This window comes from Gopherus evgoodei, chromosome 9 (assembly GCF_007399415.2).
Source record: "Gopherus evgoodei ecotype Sinaloan lineage chromosome 9, rGopEvg1_v1.p, whole genome shotgun sequence".
Classification (NCBI taxonomy): Eukaryota; Metazoa; Chordata; order Testudines; family Testudinidae; genus Gopherus; species Gopherus evgoodei.
The window spans coordinates 91,286,811-91,312,106 of NC_044330.1; the positions used below are offsets into that span (position 1 = coordinate 91,286,811).

General features: G+C 41.7%; 1 protein-coding gene across 2 annotated transcripts in view; it reads left to right on the forward strand.

Moving 5' to 3' along the window:
- The window catches only part of COL4A6 (collagen type IV alpha 6 chain), a 210,133-nt gene that overhangs the window by 73,434 nt on the left and 111,403 nt on the right, over positions 1–25,296 (forward strand). For both annotated transcript variants that reach the window (XM_030575448.1, XM_030575447.1), the window contains exon 4: positions 5,962–6,045. In XM_030575448.1, coding sequence (XP_030431308.1) covers positions 5,962–6,045 — 84 coding nt within the window. The remainder of the gene's footprint in view (positions 1–5,961; positions 6,046–25,296) is intronic.

The window sequence follows — 25,296 nt, forward strand, 5'->3', positions numbered from 1 at the left end:
CAAAGCTGGATTGGCAAGACTATCAATTTACTTCTGGCTTCTGACAATCATACGAATCTGCTTGGCATATGACATAGCAGTATTTTAACTGGATCACTTATGCCCTTTCTGAACAATGTGAATAGCTTGCCACATCTCTTGTCTGAGACTAGATTGTAAATGATTTGTGGCAGAGACTGTGTTTTTATTCTGTGTTTGTACCGCAGTTAGCACAGCTGGGTCCTGGTCGCGATCTGGGCCCTAGGTGTTACTGCAACACAGATAATAAATAATAACAATGACCCACAGTTTTATGGATTTTATCCTGAAGATCTCCATTCATGTCAGTGAACTTATTCTGGATTTACATCACTTTAACAGAGTAGAATCTGGCCCATTGACTTCAGTGAGACTAGTTACATGAAGAATGGCATGTATCATATGGTTAAGAGTTCTTACGATCAGGATCAAACACACATATATATATAAATATAATACTTAAAACTATGTTAATACAACAATGGAAGAAATGAACTATTTATATTTTTATAAATATAAAATTTTAATACTAAATACTTAAAAGTTAGGAAATGAGAAAAACTAAGGTTTTCAGAGTAGCCTTAAGTTGCTCACATGGCTAATACATCTCTACCCCGATATAACGCCACCCGATATAACACAAATTCAGATATAACGTGATAAAGCAGCGCTCTGGGGGGCGGGGCTGCGTGCCCTGGTGGATCAAATCAAGTTCAATATAATGCTGTTTCACCTATAACGCGGTAAAATTTTTTGGCTCCCGAGAACAGCATTATATTGAGGTAGAGATGGAGTTAAAACATTTAGGTATACAGTATATCTATCCAATCTAGTTAGGTTTTTCTACTGAGAAATATCAGGCTAATAGAATGTCTTGTACTATACATTTAACACCCTAATGTCTAATCAGCAGTAAATAGTAAGACCCTCAAGCTATCTGGAAAATATGCTGCCTTGTAGGTTCCAGAAGTTTTTATTGCGATCCATTTCCTGCAAACTCAGGAATATAATTGCTAGGTTGTGGAGTTTCTCCTCAAAGTTCTGTTTTGGGCCATATGAAACCTTAGCTCTCCTAATCTGTTCAGCTTCTTTGCAGTTTGGCAGTGTGGGAAATAAGTCGGGGAAAGGGGGAGACAGTTTATGTTTACTACTTCTCTTCAGGTGAATCCTGCCAGCCTTAGTATTGGTTCTCTTCATCCGCCTTATCAGAGATTCATGTCCTGCTATGAACAGAGGTGTTCTAGTCTTGTAGCACACCTCGCACCTCCCATTTTGCTTCCTCACATTTCAAATTTGGTAGAAGGCTACCAATTTACAGTCCATTACCACCACTGATTCTCTAATAGACTGGTGTTTACAATAGGTTTTGAATTGGTTTAGCCTCTTCTGCTGCTGGTTCCTCATCTGTATTCTCTGCATCCATTTGGCCTCGGCTGAGGTGTAGTTTCCTTTCTCCTGGTTGATAGAAGTCTTGATCCTTTGTCAGTGGTTCTCAGCCTTTCCCATACCATGATGCTATGTTACAACAGAAACAACGTGGGACAACCCTCCCATAAAGAAAAGGAAAATGGTTGTAACTCTCTGAAACCTGTCTGTGACACACAAACCAAGCTGAGAACCAATGCTCTATGGGGAAATGACTTCTTGAATTTGCTGGGTTTTTCCCTTCATATTGTTTCTATAATTTTCTTTGGTTTTGCAGGTGATGTAATAATTGTGTATATTTTTTTTTTACAATCCCTTGGTGAGGCTGCACAAGAACAGTGTCTATTGCATATTTTGTGGCATCCCAGCTGTTATATTCCTTTAATTTCTTTGGACCTGTTCCAGAGCACATTGAAATCAATGGAAAGATTTCCATTTGGATCAGATTCTTTATCACTAAATCAATGATACATACACGCTTGATGGATATATACCAAAAACAGGAGGAATGTTATGTTTTTACAGTAGCATTTGTTTTCTGAATGGCTTTTAAAATAATTATTCACTTTCATAGACATATCCTAAATAAACAACATGTTCTTTCTACATTATGGGCCAGATTGTGATCTCAGCTGCGCTGTTGCAAATCTGGAGTAACTCAGCTGGAATCAGTAAAAGAGTTACTGCAGATTTAAATGGGTATAGTATAAATGAAGTCTGAATCTGCCCATTTTTAATTTTTCTGTGCTATTCTTTATGGAAAAATAAACATTTACACTATTTTTTAAAAAACTAACTGCTTCTGATCATTGACATTCAAAGAGCTTAACTCAATATTATTATAATCTACAGTACTTCCCACTATGTTCAGGACCCTTCTTTCTTTAGCCCTTGCATTGTTTCCCTCATAGCAGTCCTTGTCAGTTTCAGACTCTGAAATTTAATATCGCAGAACAGTTGGAAAGATCTTCTCTCTGAATATAAACACACAGACACACACACATGGAGCCTGGAGTGCCCATGCTTACATAGTCAAACTGCCATCGATAAATATTTAAATGAGCCTTACATTTGTACATTAGGATTTTTTCCTTTTAGTGAAAAATGTATGAATGATTTGTTTCAGAGGCGATGGATGCATTCTAAAAAGTTAAATACAGACCTTTAAAGTTATGCATGGCCATTTGCTATTTAAGCAGTCTGGGAGTGTCTGATGTCAGCTACTTCTCCTAAATAAAATACTTGTGACATGTAACACCTGGTCCATAGCCAACTAGTTTTGGTTTGCTTTCTTCCCTTCTCAGATTCTTTCATTCACAAGTGAGTAGAACGACCCCTCCTGCCAGGACAGGAAACTTGAAAATACAGTGCAAACATGCCATTTTACATGAAACACAGACCAATTTTTCAGGTTAATATTTGTATTCAATAAACTTCAATTACAGCTTGATCCAGCTCCCACTGAAGTCAGTGGAAAGATTTCTGTTGACTTCGTTGGGAGTGGATTAGGGCCTTACACAGGTTCATATCCTAAATAAAGTTACTTGGAAAAACACAAAATTAGGAAAGAATAATTGGCCTGTCTAGTCCAATCGCCTGCAGTTTGGACTAGATAAGAGTCCATGCCTATGATGAAAAAAGATTTCTCTTGCATAACTTACACCTGGGAGAAAAACTAAAATGCTAAGTAGATGGGACTTCAGGAAGTGCATGCTTGCTCAAAAGGCTCCTGGGGCAAGGAGTAGACATGCAGAGGGTGGAACAGAAGCTAAGCAATCACAAAAACTAAGGCTGAAATGGATGAAAATCTGGATATGTCTGGTTCCTCCATGTCTTTGTATAGCATGCAGCTGGGTGCACAAGGCTGTTGCTGCCTAATGGGAGTGCATCCCATTGGCTTGCAAAGAGATTGTCTCTTTTTCTGCATTTTCCTGGTTGTTGTAAACTGACCTTTGTTTCCTGGCCCCGGTCAGGCTCTCGTGGCTTGTCATCTTGTCTGATTTGCTTTACTTTTCTTTTTGGTGCTGGGATCCTATAGGCCTTGTGTCCTACTACATTTAGGACATCACTGGGAAGTGCAAGAACTTTGCAGGAACTGGCCCTAAAACAGAACAGCCCCTTCGAATTGGTGCCACCTACAATTGCATGGACTCAGTCATGACTGATTTGCAGTACGAGGCAACATACCTCCAGGGCAAGAAAAGGTGTAGCTGGTTATTACAGCTCTTTGGTAATATAGGCTCACACCGCCCTGTGTAAGAAGTAGGTGGCTAAAGTAACTATGCGATCATCAACATTTTAACAAATAATGCAGTTTTATTCATTAAAAATAGTCTTCAGTGAAAAATGCATTACATCACCCTCCTATTGGACTTGATATTGTTGCCCTCTCTGGCAACATTTTGTTTTGAGAAAGCCTGTGTAATGAGGATTCTCCAAGATGCAATGAGAAGCTTCCTTGTGCAAACTTTTCTCTTCTCCTTCCTTACACTCCAGATGTTAGGAAACTTTGAAGGCTTCAAAAATATTTTCCAAGAATGCATTTAGTAGGGAAATGTTTGACTCTAGCCTGGGCTTGTCTTGATACATATCTTGGTCATCTGTGGATGAAGCTGTTATTTCATTCAGCACTTCAAAACCTGGAGACTGCCCTTTGCATCATTCACTTGAGTACATCCATCAGAGAAGGGAAGTTATTTTTTTTAAACGGGCGGAAAAAAACCTTTTCTTTGTGAATGGAATGAATATAGTGCTCCTGAAGGTGCTAGATTGAGAGCCATGAAGTGCTCATTTTCTTTTTAGTACTGGGACATCATTGTCAGTGGCATTGCAAACCTCTCCTGCAACGATCCAGCAATGTGCCTCAATCCTGAGCTGGAGGGAGAACCTTCAGGGGCAAAAGGATTGTTGAGTCCCACTAAACTTATTTAGTTAATTCCCAGACAGTGCACACACACCCAAAACACAAACAAAAACAAAACACTACATTAAACTAGGTAAGTTGGAAAGTTCACATCAAGACCCTGGGATAAAAAAAACTTACAAGAATATTGTAGTTATCCCCAAAATAAACAATCCAAATGCATTATGATTTGGAAATGCACAGTTAGGGCACTCATGTAACCTTAACTCTGCCCTGCATTGACCCGAGTCATTCAATTGTCCTTTCTTTGTTCTTAGGGACATGTTCTGCAAATCTTTACTTATACGATTAATGGTTTGCAGACTCTACACTTGAGATTATGATGTGTGTGTTGTAGGGTTAGGAACTCTAAGGAGGGTTTAAAAATGGACCTCTATCACTCCAGCTGAAGCAGTATCAGTAGCAGGAATCTGTAGCAGGTTTTTTATCCTCTGTGTGGACTAGTCACTAGAGGGGCAAATGGCATATTTAACTGTTGTATAACTTATTTTTAGAAAAGTGCATTTCTCCATTGCTGCAAACATAATAGGTGACATTTTAGTCATATATAGCTATTGGAAATGTAACAAGAAAATTCCAAGTCCCCTAATCAGAGGAAGATCTGCTCTTTGGTTGGAGCTGGTATTCAGTCAGCTCTGTCTCTCAATCCAGGACAGGTAGAATGCCATTTGATGACCCAGGTTTCCAGTATATTCAAACTGTTACATTTCTTACTCTCTTCCTTACACTATTATGTCTGTTGTGTACTAAAGGTTTTTTTTTTCCTTTCTATTAAAAATGTGAGTTTCTCTGGTGCTTAGCTCATAGACTGAGACTAGTTACAAACAGAGATGGCCATGAGCCACAAAGGTCAGATCTGGGTCTAAACCAGTGGTGTCCAAACTGTGGGGTGGGCCATCCTAAGGGAGTGCAAAGGAATGTCTGGGGGACATGGCAGGGCCTGACCCAGTCCCCATGAGGGGGCTGGGAGGAAGCGGCCCCCCGGCCCCGCTCTGTCCCCAATCCTGTGCTACCCCCAGCTACAGCTGCGGCCTTGCCCCAAGCCCCTGCTTTTGGCTTCTGACCCCCACTCTCGACTGCAGGCTCCGGCCCCCAGCCCAGCCCAGGGGGGCACGCCACATTCTGCTACTGGCAAGGGGGTGTGCAAAAGGAAAAATTGGGGGACAGCTGGTCTAAACTGTCTCAAGGTCTGTGAGATTTGGATGCGGGAGATTGGTTCAGCTACAACTCTGGTTCCAAGGAGTGATCCTAAACTAGTAGTAGTATTCCAACCACTCAACTCCAGTGAAACTCGGTAGGCCTAGAGAACGCTCAGCACCTTTCAGGATCGGGCCCAGTTTATAAATCTGTCTTTCCTCTAATAGTTTTAAAGACATTTTCTCATATTGAGATGATCAGTGATTCTGAAAATGAGCCAGTTGCTTAAAAGGTACAAGTAAGTTAGCCTGTCTAGTTAATGTCAAACAAATCCGCATGACTAATGTAGAGCATCGAAATGAAATGAACCAGCTCTTAATTACAGCATTTTGGCTGAGAATGCTCTCAGATGCCAAGAAGGGTCTGGTTACTCAAATTTTCCTCTTTTTCTTTTACAGGGTGGGAAGAAATCCTATAACGGACCATGTGGGGGTCGAGATTGCAGCACGGGCTGCAAATGTTTTCCAGAAAAAGGTGCTCGGGTATGTTGACTCTTTTGCTAGCTGAAGAAAAACAGTCCTTGTGTCTCTTATCTCCACTTTTTAAAAAAACAAAGTTCATATGCTTAAGCCTCCATCTAATGACTTCATGAGACAAGAGAATTGATGAAGACCAGCTGCATCCAAACTAGCCCTGGCCAGGTTTTTGAAAACTGTTATGAAAGTTGGTGTTCACTAGCTGTGCAACAAGGCTTACATGGAACCCGTAATTTCATTATGGAATCTAAGGGCTGGTTTGAAAAGTCAAGTAGTTTTTATGTACATAAGCTAGAAGGACAAATGCAAAATATTAAATAATCAAATTGATGTTGGCGTCCATTACAAACCTTTCCAGTCTATACTGCAAATGCTTCTACAAGGTTGCTGATGACAGATTTGGTTTTGGTCTTTGCTTGGACAATTTTATTGTGAAGTGGGAGTAATACTGAATGTATTTTAGCATTTCTCTTTCACATGGGCTCTTGCAAATATATGTGTGTGTGTGTGTGTGTGTGTGTATATATATATTGGTTTAAATTTAGCCCCTCTCTGAGTTTCGGGTAGGGTTGCCAGGTGTCCAGTTTTCGACAGAAATGCCCAGTCAAAAAGGGACCCTGGTGGATCTGGTCAGCAGTGCTGACTGGGCCATTAGAAGTCTGGTCAGGGGCACAGCAGGGCTAAGGCAGGATCCTTGACTGCCTTGGCTCCGCACGGCTCCCGGAGGCAGCGGTATGTCACCCCTCTGGCTTCTACACATAGGGGCAGCCAGGGGGCTCTGTGCGCTGCCCTCACCCCAAGCGCTAGCTCTGCAGCTACCATTGACTGGGAACCGCGGCCAATGGGAGATGTGGGGGTGGCACCTGCAGACAGGGCAATGCGCAGAGCCACGTGGTCGTGCCTCTGCCTAGGAACCGGAGGGGGGACATGCAACTGCTTTTGGGAGCTGCTTGAGGTAATCGCCACCCAGAGCCTGCATCCCTCCCGTGCCCCAACCCTGATCCCGCTGCTGCCCTCCAAACCCCTTGGTCCCAGCCCAGAGCCCTCTCCTACACACCAAACCCTCATCCCCAGCCCCACCCCAGAATCTGCACCCCCAGCAGAGCCCTCACACACTCCCCACACCCTGCCCTAGCCTGGAGCCCCTTCTCACACACCGAACATCCCAGCCTGGAGCTCCCTCCTGTACCCCAAACCCCTCATCCCTGACCCCACTCCAGAGCCCGCACCGCCACCCCTTCCCATATCCCAACCCACTGCCTCTGCCCAGAGCCCCCTCCCGCACCCTGATCTTATTTCTGACCCCGTCTTGGAGCCTGCAGCCCCAGCCAGAGTTCTCACCCCCTCCTGGATCCCAAAGCCCTGCCCAAGCCTGGTGAAAATGAGCAAGTGAGTGAGGGTGGGGAGTGCGAGCAACAAGGAGAGGGGATGGAGTGAGCAGGAGCAGGGACTTGGAGAAGGAGTGGGGCTTCAGAGGAGGGGCAGAACAGGGGGCGGGGCAAGAGTATTCAGTTTTGTGCAAGTAGAAAGTTGGCAACCCTAGTTTTGGAGTTTGTTCAAACCCCAAATCTCAAAGCAACACTAATACAGAACTGCCAAATTTCTCCTGGTTTTGTGTTGGCTGTTTGTATGGGAGAGGGCTATCAGCTTGGTCTGATTGTGGTTGGTTGTTTTGTGACCTGGGATAGGGGCAGTTGCTTGGCTTCACCTTTTATTCAATTATAATTTTAATTTTTGCCCAGGCACTCCTTTTTTTGGCATATGTGCTCTTTTGCATTATATTCAGGAGAAGTCAAAATAAATGATAACATGACACATTTTAGTGAAGGTAATGGAATCAGGAGAGAGTTCTGCTGGTGTGTATTTAGGGAATTAATCTGGAAGATCTCACTATCTCTGGAAGTATCACTGAGTATCTACATTACTTCCTGGTTATCAGTAATCAAACAAATTATTCTTTCCCCCACCTGCACCGCCATATGACAGATGTTTACTACATCATGCAGAAAAAGTCCAGTCATATTACTGATTTTTCCCAACCGATTTGTTTTATGGATGTCATTTCATTACAAAATTTGCAGAAAGAACAGTAAAGTTCAGTTCTCCAAACTCCTAGCTGGATTTTCTTCTAATAAAAATATATTTACATGACAGGTATACAGTATAGTCTGCACTGAGTGTAATCACTTTCTGATGTGCATCTCCCAAAGAGAATAACAGAAGCTGCAGTCTACAAAAGCTCTGTGGCCTGTATCTGCTTCCTTTTATATTTTTGAAGCAAGACCTTGAACAGTAGAGTAATGTGTATTTTACAGCTAACATCTGCCTCCCGGAAGTGCAATAATAAATTAAATCACTAGCAGCTATAGAAAGAGTTTTTAATACTAGCAAGTTAGAGAAGAGTTATTTCGCTATGGAAAAAATCACCTTTCAGAAAAAAAATCTCAGCATCATTAGCAATCCTGATTTATTCCAAAGTGTCAACTGTGCATGATAGGGAAATTCAGGACATCACTCACCTGTTAACTTAAGGAGTCTGAATGTGTTTGTTGGCCTCAGTTCAGGAACACATCCTTATTCAAGATTAAATTTAAGCACATGCTTAAGATGGATTTATGCATGTGCTTAAGTATATCCTAAGTTCTTGAACATTTCACTGTTACTCCATGTTCTATGGATGTTTATTATTCAGAACTTCATGTGGAGGGTGGGAAGTATTTTTTAAAGGCTAGAGCAGGAGGCTGGTTTTATTTTCACTTTGCCACTGACTCACTGTGTAGCCTTGAACCAGTCATTCATGATACAATCTCTGCCATTGATTGCAGTGTTTGTCGCAGGTGGTCAACACCTTTGCAAAACACAGCACTCACCTTTGTGTTTCTCACTACACTGCACCCCAGTAAACGGAGTATAAAAAGAGATCAATGAGCATTTAGTTATTTGAGGTCACAAAAGTGGATGAAAGTCCTTGAGAACCCTGAAGAATTTTTAGTTATTAAAGCAAGTCTTTTGCATTGTCTGTTGTGAACAACAAATAGAAGACAAAGCTCAAGAAATAAGCCATTTTCCCGGCACTTGTTGCTTGTGATGCTGTAGTACATTAAGCAGATGTAAGCCTTGTTGGACTGTGCTTGTTTCAGGGTAAAGCATACCTTCTGGAACAGCTGACTTGTCTTGCAGTTTGTCCATACAGCATGTGTGTAAAGCCAGTGCTCAATATTGCATGAAATGAGAGGATGGGAATAAAGAGAGTCTAGCCTTCTACGCAGACCAAAGCAGATGATACAAGAGAAAGAACAAACTAGCGTCCTTCAAATGTCCAATAGGAATTATAGTTCTTTCTTTAATTCAGTGGCCTGATCCTGAAAAGTGCTGAGTGCTTCCTCCAATGTACTTAGGGAGCTCAATTCCTATAAAGATCAGTGGGAGTTAAGCACACTCAGCACCTTGCATGAGCAGATCCTGACAGCGAGGCATAAGCCTGACTTGCTCCTTGAATTGAATATTCCATACATTGCTCTGACCCTTGGGCAGTGTGGAGCATCCTCCTGCTGTCTCTTTACATTCCCAGGGTTCAGCTTGATGTTTGAACTGGCTGCCACATTGCTGACCTTGCCATTCAAGCTCTTGGTGTCTCTCTTGTTAAGATGTCGCAAAGATTTTAGACTGTTTTCGTTGCTGACCTGAGAACTTATTTGGTTTTTTAACATTTCCAACATGACCAAGTCCCGCTGACTTTCAGTAATGTAAGCTCCTAAGTCACTTAGGCATCTTTGAAAATTTTAACTCTATTCTCTGATTATTGCTAGAGAATATTATACTTGTTCTCTCAGTTTTAAGAGCATCAGACATCCATATCTTTTGGGCGGCAGCTATGGAGATGGGTTTTGTAGAGATCACCTGTCTGACATGTTCAGAAACTAATCCAGATTTTTTAGGAGGCAATGCAGCGCAATATTTGTCTGGTGCCAACCTGGAGTATTCCAGTAACAAGGTGATAAGTCATGTAACATATAAGTGCAAAACCACAGCTGTATCTGCAGGTGTCCCTATGCTTTACATTCACTCTGGGAAGTGCTGGTGACTGATCGGTTGATCAGGGACAGTTTTCCCTTTTTTATGTTATTCAGTGAGGTTTAATTCAGACCGTGTTAACTTTTAAACCTAGAGGATGAGAGATCAGTTGTGGAAGAGTCCTTGGTCTCAGTCATTGATTCAAATCCAGCTCTGGTACATATTGAGCTGGTTAAATTGAAGTCGGTGGCAAAACTCCCTCTGAGTTTGCGGATTGAGGTTTCCACCCTGGAAATTGTTATATCTGCCGAATGTTGAGTGAGTGGAGCTCAATTCATTCTGCACAAGCCCAGTGCCTGGTGGAGAGATGTCACCTTCACTAAAACCAATGTCACAACTGGCAGCCTTGCTAGCTTTTCAGATAAAGACGCCAAGAATAGAATGAACAGAGAGAAAGAGACTAGACTACAATTGTGTCTTTTGCTTTTCATACACATGACAACTGCCCAGTCTTCAGAGATGGTCCCTTTTTTAAAGTATAGTTGTGGTGCATTGTGAGACAGTGTGGGAGAAGCTTGCCAAGTCATTGTCCCTTGCTGGACATGGTACTGATGTAACACATCATGTGGCAATTATGCGTAGATGCTGAAACAACGAAGGCAGCTCTATAAATTAACCTCATTCTGCCAGTTACAAACCTAGAGAGACAAGGAGGGTGAGGTGATATCTTGTATTTGACCAACTTCTGTTGGTGAGAGAGACAAGCTTATGAGCCATGCAGAGCTCTTCTGAAGGTCTGGGAAAGGAACTCCCAATGTTTCAGCAAAATGCAAAGTGGAACAGATTGTTTAGCATAAGTAGTTAGCACAGATTATAAGGGACAATTCTGCTATAAATCTAAGAATTTCTCTGAGTTTGTTCTTGTTCCTCTAGGCAGTATTGATTTTAAATCAGAACACATCAGCTCAGCTCATTTTGCTTAGTTACTCCAGGTTAATAAATGATAAATTAAGATTTGTGCAAGAGGTTTAACATTAAACATAAATAACAACGTAAAAGTAATCCACTGTCTGTATTCATTACATTTCCTCTCTCAGGTCAATCCATAGAGAATGTAACAGCTGCTAATTAGGGAATCTGGCTCTTTAGGGAAAGCTGTGTAGATTCAAGCATCAAGGTCTGGAGTTCAATCCCTGATGTCAGCTAAGATGGCAACTATCAAATAAATACAGAAAGACTCAGTTTTTGAAAGGAGGCTTGTGACATTGGTCAGGGTAAGGTCCATGTACAAATGTGCGCCTGTATTTCCATGCCAGCTGGTATTAGTGCAGTTTGCAGTAATTACACACACAGTCACAGTACTTGTGTGTGATCTGACTTGCACAATTAGGTAATGGGCTCCCCTAGCACTTTTATAGCAATCCGCCTTTAAAAATGTGTTCTGGAATGTCAACTAATGAAACAAAATTCTCTAGCCCTTATGAAAGTGAATGGAAATGTAACAACAGAAAAGGGGAAATGAGTGAAAATCCTGATGCCTAGAAAAAATAACTAACTAACCAAAAAAGATAACTAACCAAACCCTACAAATAGCAAAAAAAATTATTTCTGAAGAAAAGGGTACCAAGAAAATCTGACTTTGACTAGATCAATTTTAAAATTAACAGATTTAAAGAGATTAAAATAAATGTTCATATTTAGGTAAATGAAAAGACAGTAGTTCTAATACATGTTCTCCATTATGTTGGTGAGTGATCTGCAGCTAAAACATTATCAGCACTTAACAAACATTGTCAGCAGAAGTTACTGTGTTAAAATAACATTTTTCATCCTCTCCCCCCCCCTTCAGTGTTTGATTCAGAGCTTAGGGCGAGGTTAACTTTTGAGCTTTTGAAAAGTTCGTTCCACATTGATGGCCTTATTGCCAAGAAATGCATCCCATGTGAGTTGGTGGAAATGGGGGGAAGATTTTTCCTGACTCCAGTGTTTCAAAGCTGGAAGCACTAACCAGGAGAAGGCCTGCACCACTTCATCTCTACAGTTAGTTTTGCATTTGTGTATGGTGGTGTTGGCTTTCATATTTTTATACTTTGTCATCTAGTTTTAAACACTGGCAAAGATAAACTAGCAGCCAAATTATTTGCGGAGTGTGCACCATCTTCTGATGCCTGCTCACTTACCCTGGAAGTTTATAACAATAATACAGCTTTCTCTAAATATCGCTTGATATATTTTGTTGCCTTCCCACTGATATTGGTCCTGTGTGCTTCATCTCTATCTCTGCTTGAAAGACTCAGGTTTTTGGAAAGGAAAGAACTTGAAATGACACCCAAAGTTCCCAGTGATGGTGTATCTAATGTAGCTTTTAAGTCTAAGATTTACTGAAAGAGATTAACTTTAGTTCATGGTGTTACTAATTATCTTTAATTATTCCTGTAATTTGTAGTCATGCCAATAAATGTATCTGTTGCAAATCATGTGCTCTGTAAAGCTCTTCTGCCTGATTAAATACAAGCCCATTAAGATAAGATGAAGTTATTTATCTAACTGCCCTGTCAATTATAAAACCATTAATGTGTAAAGACTCTCATTCTTCTGACTCAAATACATTTGCCAGCATCTACCACACAGAGATATCTGAGATTCCACAGCTTCATCCTAAACTTAGAATAACCATGGTAAATGGATGGTGTATTAGCGATGGGCAATGAATGAGTTTTTAATACAACCGCTGCAGGCCAAAATAATTAGAAGAGGTAGATACATCTCCAAGGAATCTGGACTGAACACAGTAACTGGAAGCCACGTTTTCAGAAGATGTAACCTAAGTGCTATTTACCAAGGGTTAAGGTCATGTTGGCAGCAAAGATCTTGTGCTTAACTTAATATTGTGATTAGCATCTCCAACTCATTAAAGGCACAGAGGAGCATCCCTTGGGATAGTTGGTTGAAATCTGATTGACAAATGTCATGGTGTTATTTCCCCGCCCAACAAGTTAATTATTAAATTTAAACATTTTAAAGTCTGATTTTTTTTTGTTTTGTTTATAAATGTACTGAGACAGCAGAGCTTTTTCTGAGATTTGCCTCAGATGGCTAGATAATGTTACCTCAGTATTTACAATCTTTTAAGTAGCATTATCTCAACATTTGCATTTCTCAAAGGATTTCCTATATTTCGTGTAGGGCGTCCCCAGAAAATTGTAAATACTGAGGTAACATTATCTTAAAAGATTTTAGCGCAACCACCTTAGAAAGGAAGTAGCCTTGTTATGTGACATACACTGGTATATAAACCTAGAACAAATGTTGGGGGAGGGATAGCTCACTGGTTTGAGCAGTGTCCTGCTAAACCCAGGGGTGTAAATTCAATCCTTGAGGGGGCCATTTAGGGATCTGGGGCAAAATCTGTCTGGGGATTGGTCCTGCTTTGAGTAGGGTGTTGGACTAGATGACCTCCTGAGGTCCCTTCCATCTCTGATATTCTGTGACTTTTTAGTGGTGACTACTCATTATTAGATCAAGCTTGATAATGAGAGGCACTGCACAGCAGCAGATTACACAGATTTCATAATACAGATCCTTGGAATAAGTCCTCTAGTTAATATGAGTTCAGGGAGGAACAAGGATACATTGAAAATGAAATGCCTCTTACTTCTAGATAGAATTGTTCTTCTTGGGCAAGGTGGAAATAACCTGAGACTTCCTGCCTTCTAACATCTTTTCCTCCCACTTGCCCACCTCTTCTCAGCAAGTTCCTTCCCCTTACAGTACAAGTCAGGCTTCCTCATCACCAAAAATCCAACAATCTGACCCCAGCTCCTCTCTAAGTATTGCTCAATGTACCTTCTCCATTTCTTCTCTAAGCTTCTACAACCACTGTCTTAAGTTCCCAGTTCCATCCTAGACCCACTTAAGTCTGGGTCCCAGTTCCATCCTAGACCCACTTAAGTCCCCCTTGACTCCACTGAGGCTGCTCTAACCAAAGTCACTAATCACCTGTTGACCAAACCTCAGGGCCTCTATTTCATCTTCTTTTTCTGTGAGATCTCAGTGGCTTTTGATATTCAATGTGCCAACCTCTCCCTTTCCCTCCTTCATTTTTCTCAACTCTGTTCTCTCCCAACTCTTCTCTGCTTCCCTAATCATTTGTTCATTGTCTCATTATTGTGAAAAGTTCTCCTCTTTTTTCGCAATTTTGGTAGGAGTCAGAAAAGTTTCTGTTCTATTCTCTCTCTACACCTTTTCCCTAGGAGATCTTCATGACTTCAGCTACGATCTTGCTGCTGACTCACACATTTGATCCCTAACCAGTCTCTCTCCCTCTACCCTCAAATCTCAGCATCTCTCTTGGACTTTTCCTTATGGGTGTCTCACTCATTGAACATAGCAGAACTGAACTCCCTTGCTTTCACCGTGTCCTCTTGTCTCCTCTATTCCCTGAATTTTTAGCAGCAACACTTTTCTTCCAGGCACTCACCCAGGCCATATAGTTATTTTTGACTCATCTCTCTCTCTCTAGCCCCACATATCCAGGGTTGTATTGAAGGATTGTGTTTTCTCCAAGAACCAGCCTTTTCCCTGACTACCTAAAACTTTTGCCTAGGTCCCTTTCACCTCTGTTTCGACTACTTCAACTTGCTCCTCTTTGGCCTTTCTGACCCTGTCCCATCCTCCTCTAGTCCATTCAAAGATCATTTTCTTGGCCTGTGATTCTAAGCATATCACCTCTTTGAGTCCCTTCACTAGCTCCTCTGGTCCTCTGTGTATCAAATACAAGCTTCTACTGCTTACCGTTTAGCTCCTCACTACATATCTCTTCCTATATCATACTGCATTTCCCACCTCCACTCTATTCTCCCAGTGATGTCTAAGTTTATCACCCATTTTGCCTATGCACAAGAGGCAGCTTTCTTCCTTGCTTGTTCTTGTGCCTATAACGGCTTCCCTGAACTAATCCACAAAGCAACCATCCTCTCCACCTTCAGATTCCCCCTCAAGTTCTACTTCTTCAGTGATGCCAACAGCAATCGCCAACTCATAATGGCTAGGTGGGTTGTCAGCAGGGATTCCTAACGTTGCTAATGTCTCTTATTTATTTATAATTTAAAAAAAAAGAGAGAGAGAGGCCAGAAACTTGACAATTGTGCATGTATCTAACCATGTAACCATCAGTCACCTTGGCCTCCCTTCCTCACCTTCTTCACCCTGCTTGTTGCACTAGCTGATTGTCTTGTCTGAAGTTAAACTGTAAGCAGGGACTCTCTCTTATACTGTACAGCACCCAGCATGATGGGGCTTCAATCTGATATGGGCCTTCGAGTGCTACTGTAGAGAAAAGAATCAGCAGCACCCAGTCCATTCCCCTCCAAACACAGTCATAGTAGCTATAACAATTATTTTAAGCTGTCTTGATGTGTTGAGTTGTTTTGATAGTAATGCAGCACTTTCCACATTAATAAATATTGCATTAATAAATATTGGCCTGTGATTGTAAGTGACACTTGATCAGTTTCCCCTCTGGAAAGACATTACAATTATAATGCCACCATTTTATTTGGGAAGAGGATTATCTTCAAAGTTTAAAAAATGTTGGCCATCTGTTCCCTGTTATTGAACATAGTTTTGGCAATATTTCGAGTGAAAATGAGGTAATAGTAAATCAAACAGACTATGTGCCTATGTTGTTTTATTAACAACCGCCAAGACTTAATTTTTATTATTTCCAAAAATGTTGACTTCTGCCAAATATGGCATTAAGCAGTTAGTGTACATTTCCTCTTCTCCCCTCCTTGACCCAATCTCAATTAAATACATTGAGTCCTGGCTGTTCACCAGAACTGGAGTATATGCTAACTAAACAACACTCAGATTGCTGTAGGTATTCACATAATATATGATGGGTATCAAAACTGAACCAGTACATACATACAAGTATGACATCAGCTGTCTAAACCTTGAATACATTTGTCAAGACTTATCCAGGGACGGGCATTCATCTTACCTTGCTTAGACATGTTGGAAGTTGGTATAGTGACTAAACTATTTTGAAGAGGCCCATGAAGAGGTCTTTTGTTGCTGTTTCTGGCTGTGTTTGCGACTTGACTGAAATAAAGTGTGGAGCCTGTTGTGTGTAAAATGAGGCCTCATCTACACTACAAAACATATTGAATTAGGAAAGTGTTTAAAAATAAAATGGTATTGGCTGGCATGGCTGTGTCACCAGCATGGTGGGGGCAACAACTGCTCAGCTATGTTAATCAGACCATTTTTAAAATCTACTAAGGCAGCACTTCACATAGGGGTGTGGGAGCCTGCATGAGGATGTTTCATAATGTTTACCTTTGAAATACCCCAGAGCAATGGTTCTCAGACTGTGCGCCACAGAGCACTTCCAGATGGTTTACAGATCCACAGTGATGAAGTATCTGTCAATCTTCAAGCACTGACGCTTCCTGCTAGATGTAGCATAGTCCAGGACTCTTACAGTTTCCAGAAGCTTTTCTGGCTAGCTAAGCATTTTTAAAGCACTTCTTTGCATCCTGCGGGAATGCTTTATGGCTTTTTTGCTGTTGGTTGGTTGGTGAGAGAAGAGATTATAGTCTCACTCCATTCACTGGGTCACCAATGCATCCTTCCTCTCGGGCTTGGTCTGAAAACAGACCCTGGTTGTCTCAAATTTGCGCCCCCCCCCCAATTGGGGCATCTCAGATTAGTGGACATTTATGAAAACTGAGGCTTAAAAAACTTGCCCAAGGCCACACAGCAAGTCTGCGGCAGACTTCCAGATTCTCTTACTCTCAGTCTTGTCCTGCAACTACAAGACCATTCTTCTCATCCAGATTTTTTTTTCATGTTTTAAATGACAATTCTCTGTATTTTAGTGGTGCTGGTACCTTAAGCCACATGCATGTCAGGCTAACGTAGACGTTTTTGTTGTTACCTATTTTTTCCTGCATATCCCTCCTACTGTAGGTACTGTGGGTGAAATCTTGGCCTCACTGAAGTTACTAACTCCCATGTCATTGTGGGGGTGGGAGGATTCAGGATTTAATTTTCTGACTCCGTGCAGACTGGGGATCAGAACCACACCAGTTGTTCTAGGCTCAGGTCCAATCCCTGCCTCTTTGGAGCCTTGCCAGCAAAAGAGTGGCCCTACACATCCTGTGTTCCGGCTCTGTAACTACAGCACTCTACACATCCCTGATCCTCGGAGAAACAAAATTACCCTCAACTATTTGTTTCAAATACTTTGTCCAGGTGAGCAATAAAAGAATTTAATGGTGTGGTTTTATACTCCCCCGCTCTTTAAATGCGGGAAAGAAAATCCAGATACTGGATGAAGCAGTTGATGCATTATGATACTTTTGGGTGTCTCTTTCTGACTTTTAATACTATTTACTACTGCTGAAGAAGGACTAGAGCAGGGTCGATATGGCCTTTCAACATCTAGTTTATCTTTCTCTACTGCAGCAGAAGGGGAAGAATCTAAAAAGGTGCTAACATTGGGAGAAGAAAGTGAATCAGAACTCTTGTTGTTCAGCAGACGCCTTATCCAACAGCCAGGGAAATTTCAAAAAAAAAAAATTCTGTAAAAAGAAAACTTGTCCCAGAGAAACTCTCCTTTTCAGATGGATAAAATAAAATCTGTTTATTAATAGAGTCCAACACAGGTAAGGCTAAATAAATGTTTAAGTGGTTCAGTCATCAAGGTCAGCCAAAATAGAGCCCAATGCATTGCAATAGAAGGCCGGAATAGACCATTCTGATCATTGAGTCCGACTTTCTGCTTAATACAGGCCATGGAATTTCCCAGTGATTCTTGTGTTAAGTCCATAACTGATAAAAGAGATGTTTGGAGCCTTCTGTTCATTGAGAAACAGCATGAATACTCTGCTCTTTTCCAGGAAGACGAACAAAGGAGCAGTGTGCTGTCTCAAACCTGGCCAAAGACAATGGTTACACATTTCCTTCTTTCACACATTAATTCTTCGCTTCCTATGATTGCCATCAAGGCAAAATAAGAGCTCATCTTCTCTCAACAATATCTTTTTCTATATCAAAACCCATTCTTCTTCCAGCTCTAAGATGCGATTCTCTTATTTTTCCCACTTTTGACTACCTGCAGTCTTGGACTTCCTGTTTCAATATGCTCCCCTGTGGATCCATCTCTGTAAAGTTTCTAAAAATGAATAGCGGCCCATGATCAGGTTGCCTCTGCAGTGCCTTTTTGTGGCCCATCAGGACATGACTCATCCAGCCACAGGTCTCTATTGGTAGGTCATTATTTCTTGTGAGGTCCAAACCGCTGTGCTTGACCTTCCACCAAGGCACCCACCCATTCTGCGGTGCTATGGTCCAATAGAAATCAGGAACAGAAAACCACAACTCCAACCAGGGTAATCTGATGAATGTTCAGTGGGACCTTGCCCTTCTATTCACAGCTTGCCTTCAGAAAGTCTGTGCTTCAAATGGTCTGTTCATCCCTTCTAGTAGGGGCTCATAAGGCTGGCAAACTAACTCAGACTTTGGGTTGGAATCAAGCTTCTCAGGAGAAGCAGAGCTCTGCTGTGTTTCCTGGATGACCCCAAACTGAGCTTGGTTTCCTCCTTTTAATTACTGTCTCTATGCCTAATATTTATTATAGGTGTAGCAGGACAAGACCAGCTGGGCCCACGGGCTCTCATTAAATCTCTCATTGCCAGCGTGCAGCCTATCTGCCCCATCACAAGGATAAATTATTATCTCTACTTGCACCATCTGGGGTAATTTTTAAAGATTGTCCTGATACAGAATGTACAAATGCAGGTTGTTATGGTGGGCCCTTCCTGCCTTTGTCCTCAAATAGAGCAGAGTCTCAGATGCAAGAGACTCCTGGAACCAGCCAGTGAGCAAGGCCTAGCAGCAAGCAAACTGGCCAAGAGTCAAGTAGGGAGCCAACCAATGGCTCAGGAAAACAGCAGAGATTCTGTCAACAAGGCAACCTTAATTAAGCAACAGATAGGAAGGATGTTCACCAGCTGACAAGCCTGCATCCAGATGGAGCTTAACAATGAAGATGGCTAATTGGGCAAATCTCTTGTTTGAAGTGGTAAAAAAGAAGCTGTGGTTCCAGTTAGCTGGACACAAACCTGAATGCTTGGGTCCCCCCAGGCTAGTTGTCAGTCTGGCTGTTCCAGTAAAAGAATGTGCAGTAGCCAGGAGGCAAAGCAGAAATAATCCCCAAATAGAGAACCACAGATTCCAGGGAGACAGGATGGCATCGTGATGTAACAGTGCTTTTCATAATGATTCTGAAGCTGAGACTAGTTAGATATGGTTTCCCAATTTTATTTGAATCTAAAACAAAAAGGGAAATAACATGGGAGCAATTGCAGGTTAAGACTCCTTTTCAGAGGTAATTTTACATATGATTTAAAAAGCAAGGAAATACCCATGCATTCTCCTTTGATTTTTGAAAAAGGTAACTTCAGGAAGATAAATCAGTGAGGAAAGTCCAAGTCTCAAGACTCCAATATGGTTGATTGATATAAAAGGTGTATTTTAGGCATTTGTTTTCATTGCAAATGATTTGCTAAAAGATCATCTGAGTGTACAACCTGATCTCTTTTATATGAATATTCTTCTGCTTATTTTTATCAGATGAGCTGGCCAAGATTTCATTCAGTCTGATCCTGGAGTTGTTGTGATGAAGTTGGACTGTTCTTAATGTTTCCTCTGAATACTGTAGGGGTGCCCCTATGCATTTCTTAAGTCTCTAGGTGGTGAGATAAGGGGGCGTGATTGTTGCAGAGCAAAGGGCCAGTGTGCATAAATGGGTGACACTCTGTCTCCTGGCAACTAATGGCCTGGGCCCTTCCCCCCTGCAAGTGGATAGCTAAAGGAATCAGGTGACCTCCTGGCCCGGGAAAGGGACAAGAGGAGGAGGGGCTGCGGATGTCAGTTTGGGGTTGGCTGGGGATGAAGAGTGAGTGGAGACGTGGGTGTCTGGCTCACTGCCCCCCAAAGTGGACCCAGCTGAAAGGTCCTGTTCTCTGTACCTACAAGCTCTGTTTTAGACTGTGTTCCTGTCATCTAATAAATCTCTGTTTTACTGGCTGGCTAAGAGTCACGTCTGACTACAAAGTTGGGGTGCAGGACCCTCTGGCTTCCCCAGGACCTCACCTGGGTAGACTCACTGTGGGAAGCTCACAGAAGGGCAGAAGATGCTGAATGCTCCAAAGGTCAAACCCAGGAAGGTGGAAGCCATGTGAGCTTCTTGCCCTGAAGACAGTCTGCTCACAGAGAGGAGACTTCACCAGAGGCCTGACTGGCTTCGTAGGGAGCAGTTCCAGAGCATCACCTGGGGACTCCGTGACAGTTGTCCATGCTTAGTCATAGATGACTTTAGATGACACTTCTTTTAGATTTCCTAGGGTCTTCTGGCCACCATGACAACCAGTGGCCTGTGCCAGTTGGTTTCTGACAAAGTGTGTATTTGAGAGAACCTTTTGGACCTTGTTATAAAGTTAACATTATCCATAAGTCTGATTTTAAACCCACTTGTTTCTAGCAAGAACTCTCTGTAACTCCTGGCAGGCGAGTCAGTGGTCCTGAGTTATTGACCCACCGTGGATTGTGATGCTATCAAGTTGGCAGCATGCTAGTAGACTATAGATTTATTCCCCAGCTTGCCACCCACTAACTGGTCATACAGACAAGCCCTTAGGAGGACATTATGACCATCCATTGATATGACTCTGAAGCATGCTATCCCCATAAATCAACCTCACAGTTACCTTGATATACTGGTGACATGAGACAGATAAAACATAGTAGGCCAGGCTAGACACCAGTGACAGTCATTCCATTCAGAATCTGATCAGTTGTGATACAGAGAGTATTTAAAATTCGGTGCCATAGATGTTGTGAAGGTGAAGATGATCAGCAGCTGCAGCTGACCTCTTCTGCTTGATCATCGGAGCTGCCGTCATTTGGAAACATATTTCTAGCTGTGAAAGGCTTTCTGATATTTCTGTACATAAGGATTTGGACTGTACCCATGAGGATACATCCATGTGTGGCAGGGACAAATGCTATCCTATCTCTGGTTAAGTTTTAGCTTGTTTGGATCACCTAGCTTTGAGGGCTGTTCCTTATAGAGTTCTATAAGGCTTGTGGCAAGGCACCTCCTTCCTTTCGCCAGATCAAGCACTTCCCCCTCTGACAGTAGCAGGCCCGGGGTAAATCAGCCCCATCCCACTCTGGGCAGCATTTGTCCTCCCCCCTTCTGTGCTCCTTTGGCCTTATTTCCTGGGTAGGCCTCAGGGGTGATCCTCCACCAAACAAAAGGGGAATAGTCCCGTAAACACAAAAACAAAGGGAGATACCTTCCCCTGCCTCCTCTCTGGGGCTAGATATCGCCCTGTAGTCTGCCCCAGGGTATCAGTCCTTCCCCTAGCAGGCACTCAGGCTTGTTTACTTCCCCTATAGAAATAAGCATAGCCTCCCCTCCTGGAGAAACTTAAATCCCTGCTGCCACCTGGTTTGAAAAGTTCTCAGGCAGTCCTTAACTGGATCCAGGTGTTCCTAATTGACCTGAGGTAACCCCTTCTCAGCTTATAGAGAAGAGGGCCTTAAACATTCTAGGGCTAACATATCTGCCTTCCCACACCTTCTTGCAGCCCTCCGGCCTGACTTTGTCACAGGCTGTAATTTGTCACTCCTTCCGCTTGACTTGTGAGGGAGACAAGGAGGCAGATGGGACTGTGGTGTTACAAATTAACGGAGCTCCAGTAATTTGGGATCTGTGCTTCCTCAGTGCCAGGTTGACACAAGAACCTGTGAGAGAGAGACGGCTGAGCTTCAGTCCAGAGAAAAGGTCATCATGCAGCTTGGTTGGGGAAAACATCTAAAGTTTGGCGGGGATGGTTCCTAACTGCACTATGAAGGGTATATTCTTACCCTTCATCAAGAAGGTAGGCAACCTGGTGGTGCTTTTAGATCCCCAGTTGCACCAGGAGCCACAGGAGGCTTGACTTAGCCAAAAGTGCCACTAGCATATTCCCTAAATGTGAAATTAAGATGAAAGAATTTAAAAAGCAGAATCAGCTGGGTATCTTTTTTAGTTTAACAATTGAATAACCAGTCAAGGATATCTATAAGAGCTCCACCCCCAAAGAAAGGAGTAAGAGGAAAAACAGTGCTTGCTTTCTTGCTTATCTCCTTCTCCTAAGACATTGCATTAGGCATTTCAGTTAGCATGAGGTTCACACAGATTTGAAATATTAAGCGTTTAAGCATTGCTGTCTTTTATTAATTGCAAATGTTTCCAAATAGTTGTGAAAATGTGATTGTCCTAAAAACAATGTTACCTTCATTTTATAGTAGTGTATTTTATATTGCTTACTTTTGAATAATATTACAGATACGCATACCAATCTGAATAGGTTGCTTTCTCCTGGAACTTGTTCAGTGTACAGTAACTCCTCACTTAACGCTGTAGTTATATTCCTGAATAATGCAACTTTAAGCACAATGATGTTAAGCGAATCCAATTTCCCCATAAGAATTAATGTAAATGGGAGGGTTAGGTTCCAGGGAAATTTTTTTCACCAGACAAAAGACATATATACATACACAGTATAAGTTTTAAACAAACAATTTAATACTGGCACACAATGCTGATGGTTGTGAACCTTGGTTGAGGTGGAGGAGTCAGAAGGTGGGATGTTTCCCTTACTGCTAAATGAACTAGCAATTGGCTGAGCCCTCAAGGGTTAACTCACTCACTCTGCAAGGCAGCAGGAATGGAGGGAGATATGCACATTTCCCTTAAGTACACTGCCTTGTTAATTAGATCCGCTTTCTGATAGGCAGCTGCTGCTGCAAGCTCCCTCCTCCATCTTCCATAGAGCAGGGGGGAGGGGGATACCCTGACATTACCCTCCTCTTCCTTCTCTCTGCCCTGCACAGCAAACAGGAGTCTCAGGGAGCAGCTCCAAGGCAGAGAGGGCAGGAGCAACACATGGCATGGGGGGGAGAGACACAGCTGAACTGCAGGCAGCTGCTGCACAGGGAACTTAGTGGAGTGGGGAGCTGATAGGGGGCTGCTGATCCAACCCAGTTCCAAGCCCCCACCAGCTAGCTGCAACTGGCTGGTCTTCCTGCAAGCAGTAAACAAAGGAGGCAGCTGCTAGACGTTAGAAGGGAGCATTGCACAGCTTGAAACGAGCACGTTCTCTAATTGATCAGCAATGTAAAAACAAGGCTAACCAGGATTTTAAGTGAGGAGTTACTGTATTCCACTGTGTTTTTCATGTGCAAAGAAAATTGCATAGATTCTTCCAGTTAGTGTTCAGCATGCACTAGAACTTCCACTCATCAGTAGTTTCTCATCAAGTTTTCTGAAAAAACACATAAGAGCATCAGCTTTTGTGTGTAGTAGATCAGATGGCACCTTTGCTTTTGAAGTGGGAGGGGAGTTCAATCAAACCTGAAGGGTCAAGATGAAACCTGTAGCAGGCAAACTTGTTCCCTACCTGAGAGCCTTCATGTTAAGTATCTCATCCAATTACTTGGTCTGGAAAAAAACAAACTGTACTCTAACTTTTGAACTGTTTTAAATGTCTGTGAAGTTGCCTGGATGTAAGTGGCCTATTAATATCTGTTGTGTTTGGAAAAGTTTTTTTTTATTTGTTAAGATACAGCAGATTCTTGCCAAAACTAATAAACAAAAAAGCCATGCAATTTTAAATGTCTGGTTTTAATCCACAAAAAAACAAAATACAAAACACAAAGTTAATTTTAAAGGGGTATTTTAAAAAATCTGTGTTTGTTCTTTAAAGCTTCTTATAATTGTTTTAATGATGATCAAAGAAGGATCTCTAATAGATGGCTCAACATATGATAAATTCTCAGTATACTAAAACTCTTCTTTCACTCTGTCTAAAAATGCTAAGGGAGATATGGTTATCAGGTTCATATTATCTTCTCAGCTGATGTAATGCATTCTACTTTAAAGCTGAATCTCTCAGATTTGTGTTCAAATCCTATTAGGCTAGCAACATCTGTTTCTCTCCATGATATCCAGGTGCTAGCTTTTTCAGTCAGGCTGCACAGATGTAACTGAAGCCCATCCAAGTGGAACTGAGCTATTCTTTCAATTGATGTATGAGGCAGAATAGAATCCAGTTCACTCTCCCATAGCTGGACTGGTAGTATACTGCTGAGAGGGACAGCTCAGTGGTGTGAGCATTGGCCTGCTAAACCCAGGGTTGTGACCCCAATCCTTGAGGGGGCCATTTAGGGATCTGGAGCAAAAATCTGTTTTGGGATTGGTCCTGCTTTGAGCAGGGGGTTGGACTAGATGACCTCCTGAGGTCCCTTCTATCCCTGATATTCTATGATTGTAATATATTTGCTATGTACTGCTTTTGAATATACACAGGTAGTACATATCATTATACAAAACAATGATATTTTTACAGTTATTTTTCAGAGCATATCTACATTTTAAAGACTAATTATTTCTATAAGTTGGCTCTAGATTATCATGATTTCCAGTTTTAAAAGGAAAGGCATTTAATTAAAAGTCCTTGGAAAAATGAAAACAGTGACACTCATATATTTTATAGGTATTTATCTGGAAATGTAAGTAAATGAATTGTTGAAAAATGGATAATAATGCCTGATTTCCAGCAAATTGTAAACTGATTTTACTTATTCTTTAGATAGTTTTTTCCCCCTTGATATTCTATTGATTATGGTTGGTGTACTATTCATATGAGTGCTACAAAGATTGCTCTAAAAGATATGACACTTCATTTTGAATAATTTGTAAAACATTTTTTCAAATATTCTGAATGCTTGTTTCATGTATTTGTAGCGGGGTGAGATCTGAGATGAGAGCTCAGCTGTGCTGGGCAGTGTACAAACATATAGTTAGAAACCATCCCTGCCCAGAAGTGCTTGCAATCTAAATAAATTGTCTTAACTTATTTAAGGCTAACTTATAATTATCTTAAATGTTAATTAAGTAATGAGAAACTCATGTTCCTTACTCTTATTTAAAAATGTGTTTTCAGGAAGGTAGCTGGTTTCATAGCAAATCTTTCAAACTGAAGAAACAAAAACATCAAGAACTTTGATTATGTTGTGTACCTTTTTATAAGAGAACTCTGATAGTAATCTAACAAAATTCTCCTGGAATATCTCTGCTTTCTAAATTTAGGAACATATACAAAGAAAACCAACACTAATGCT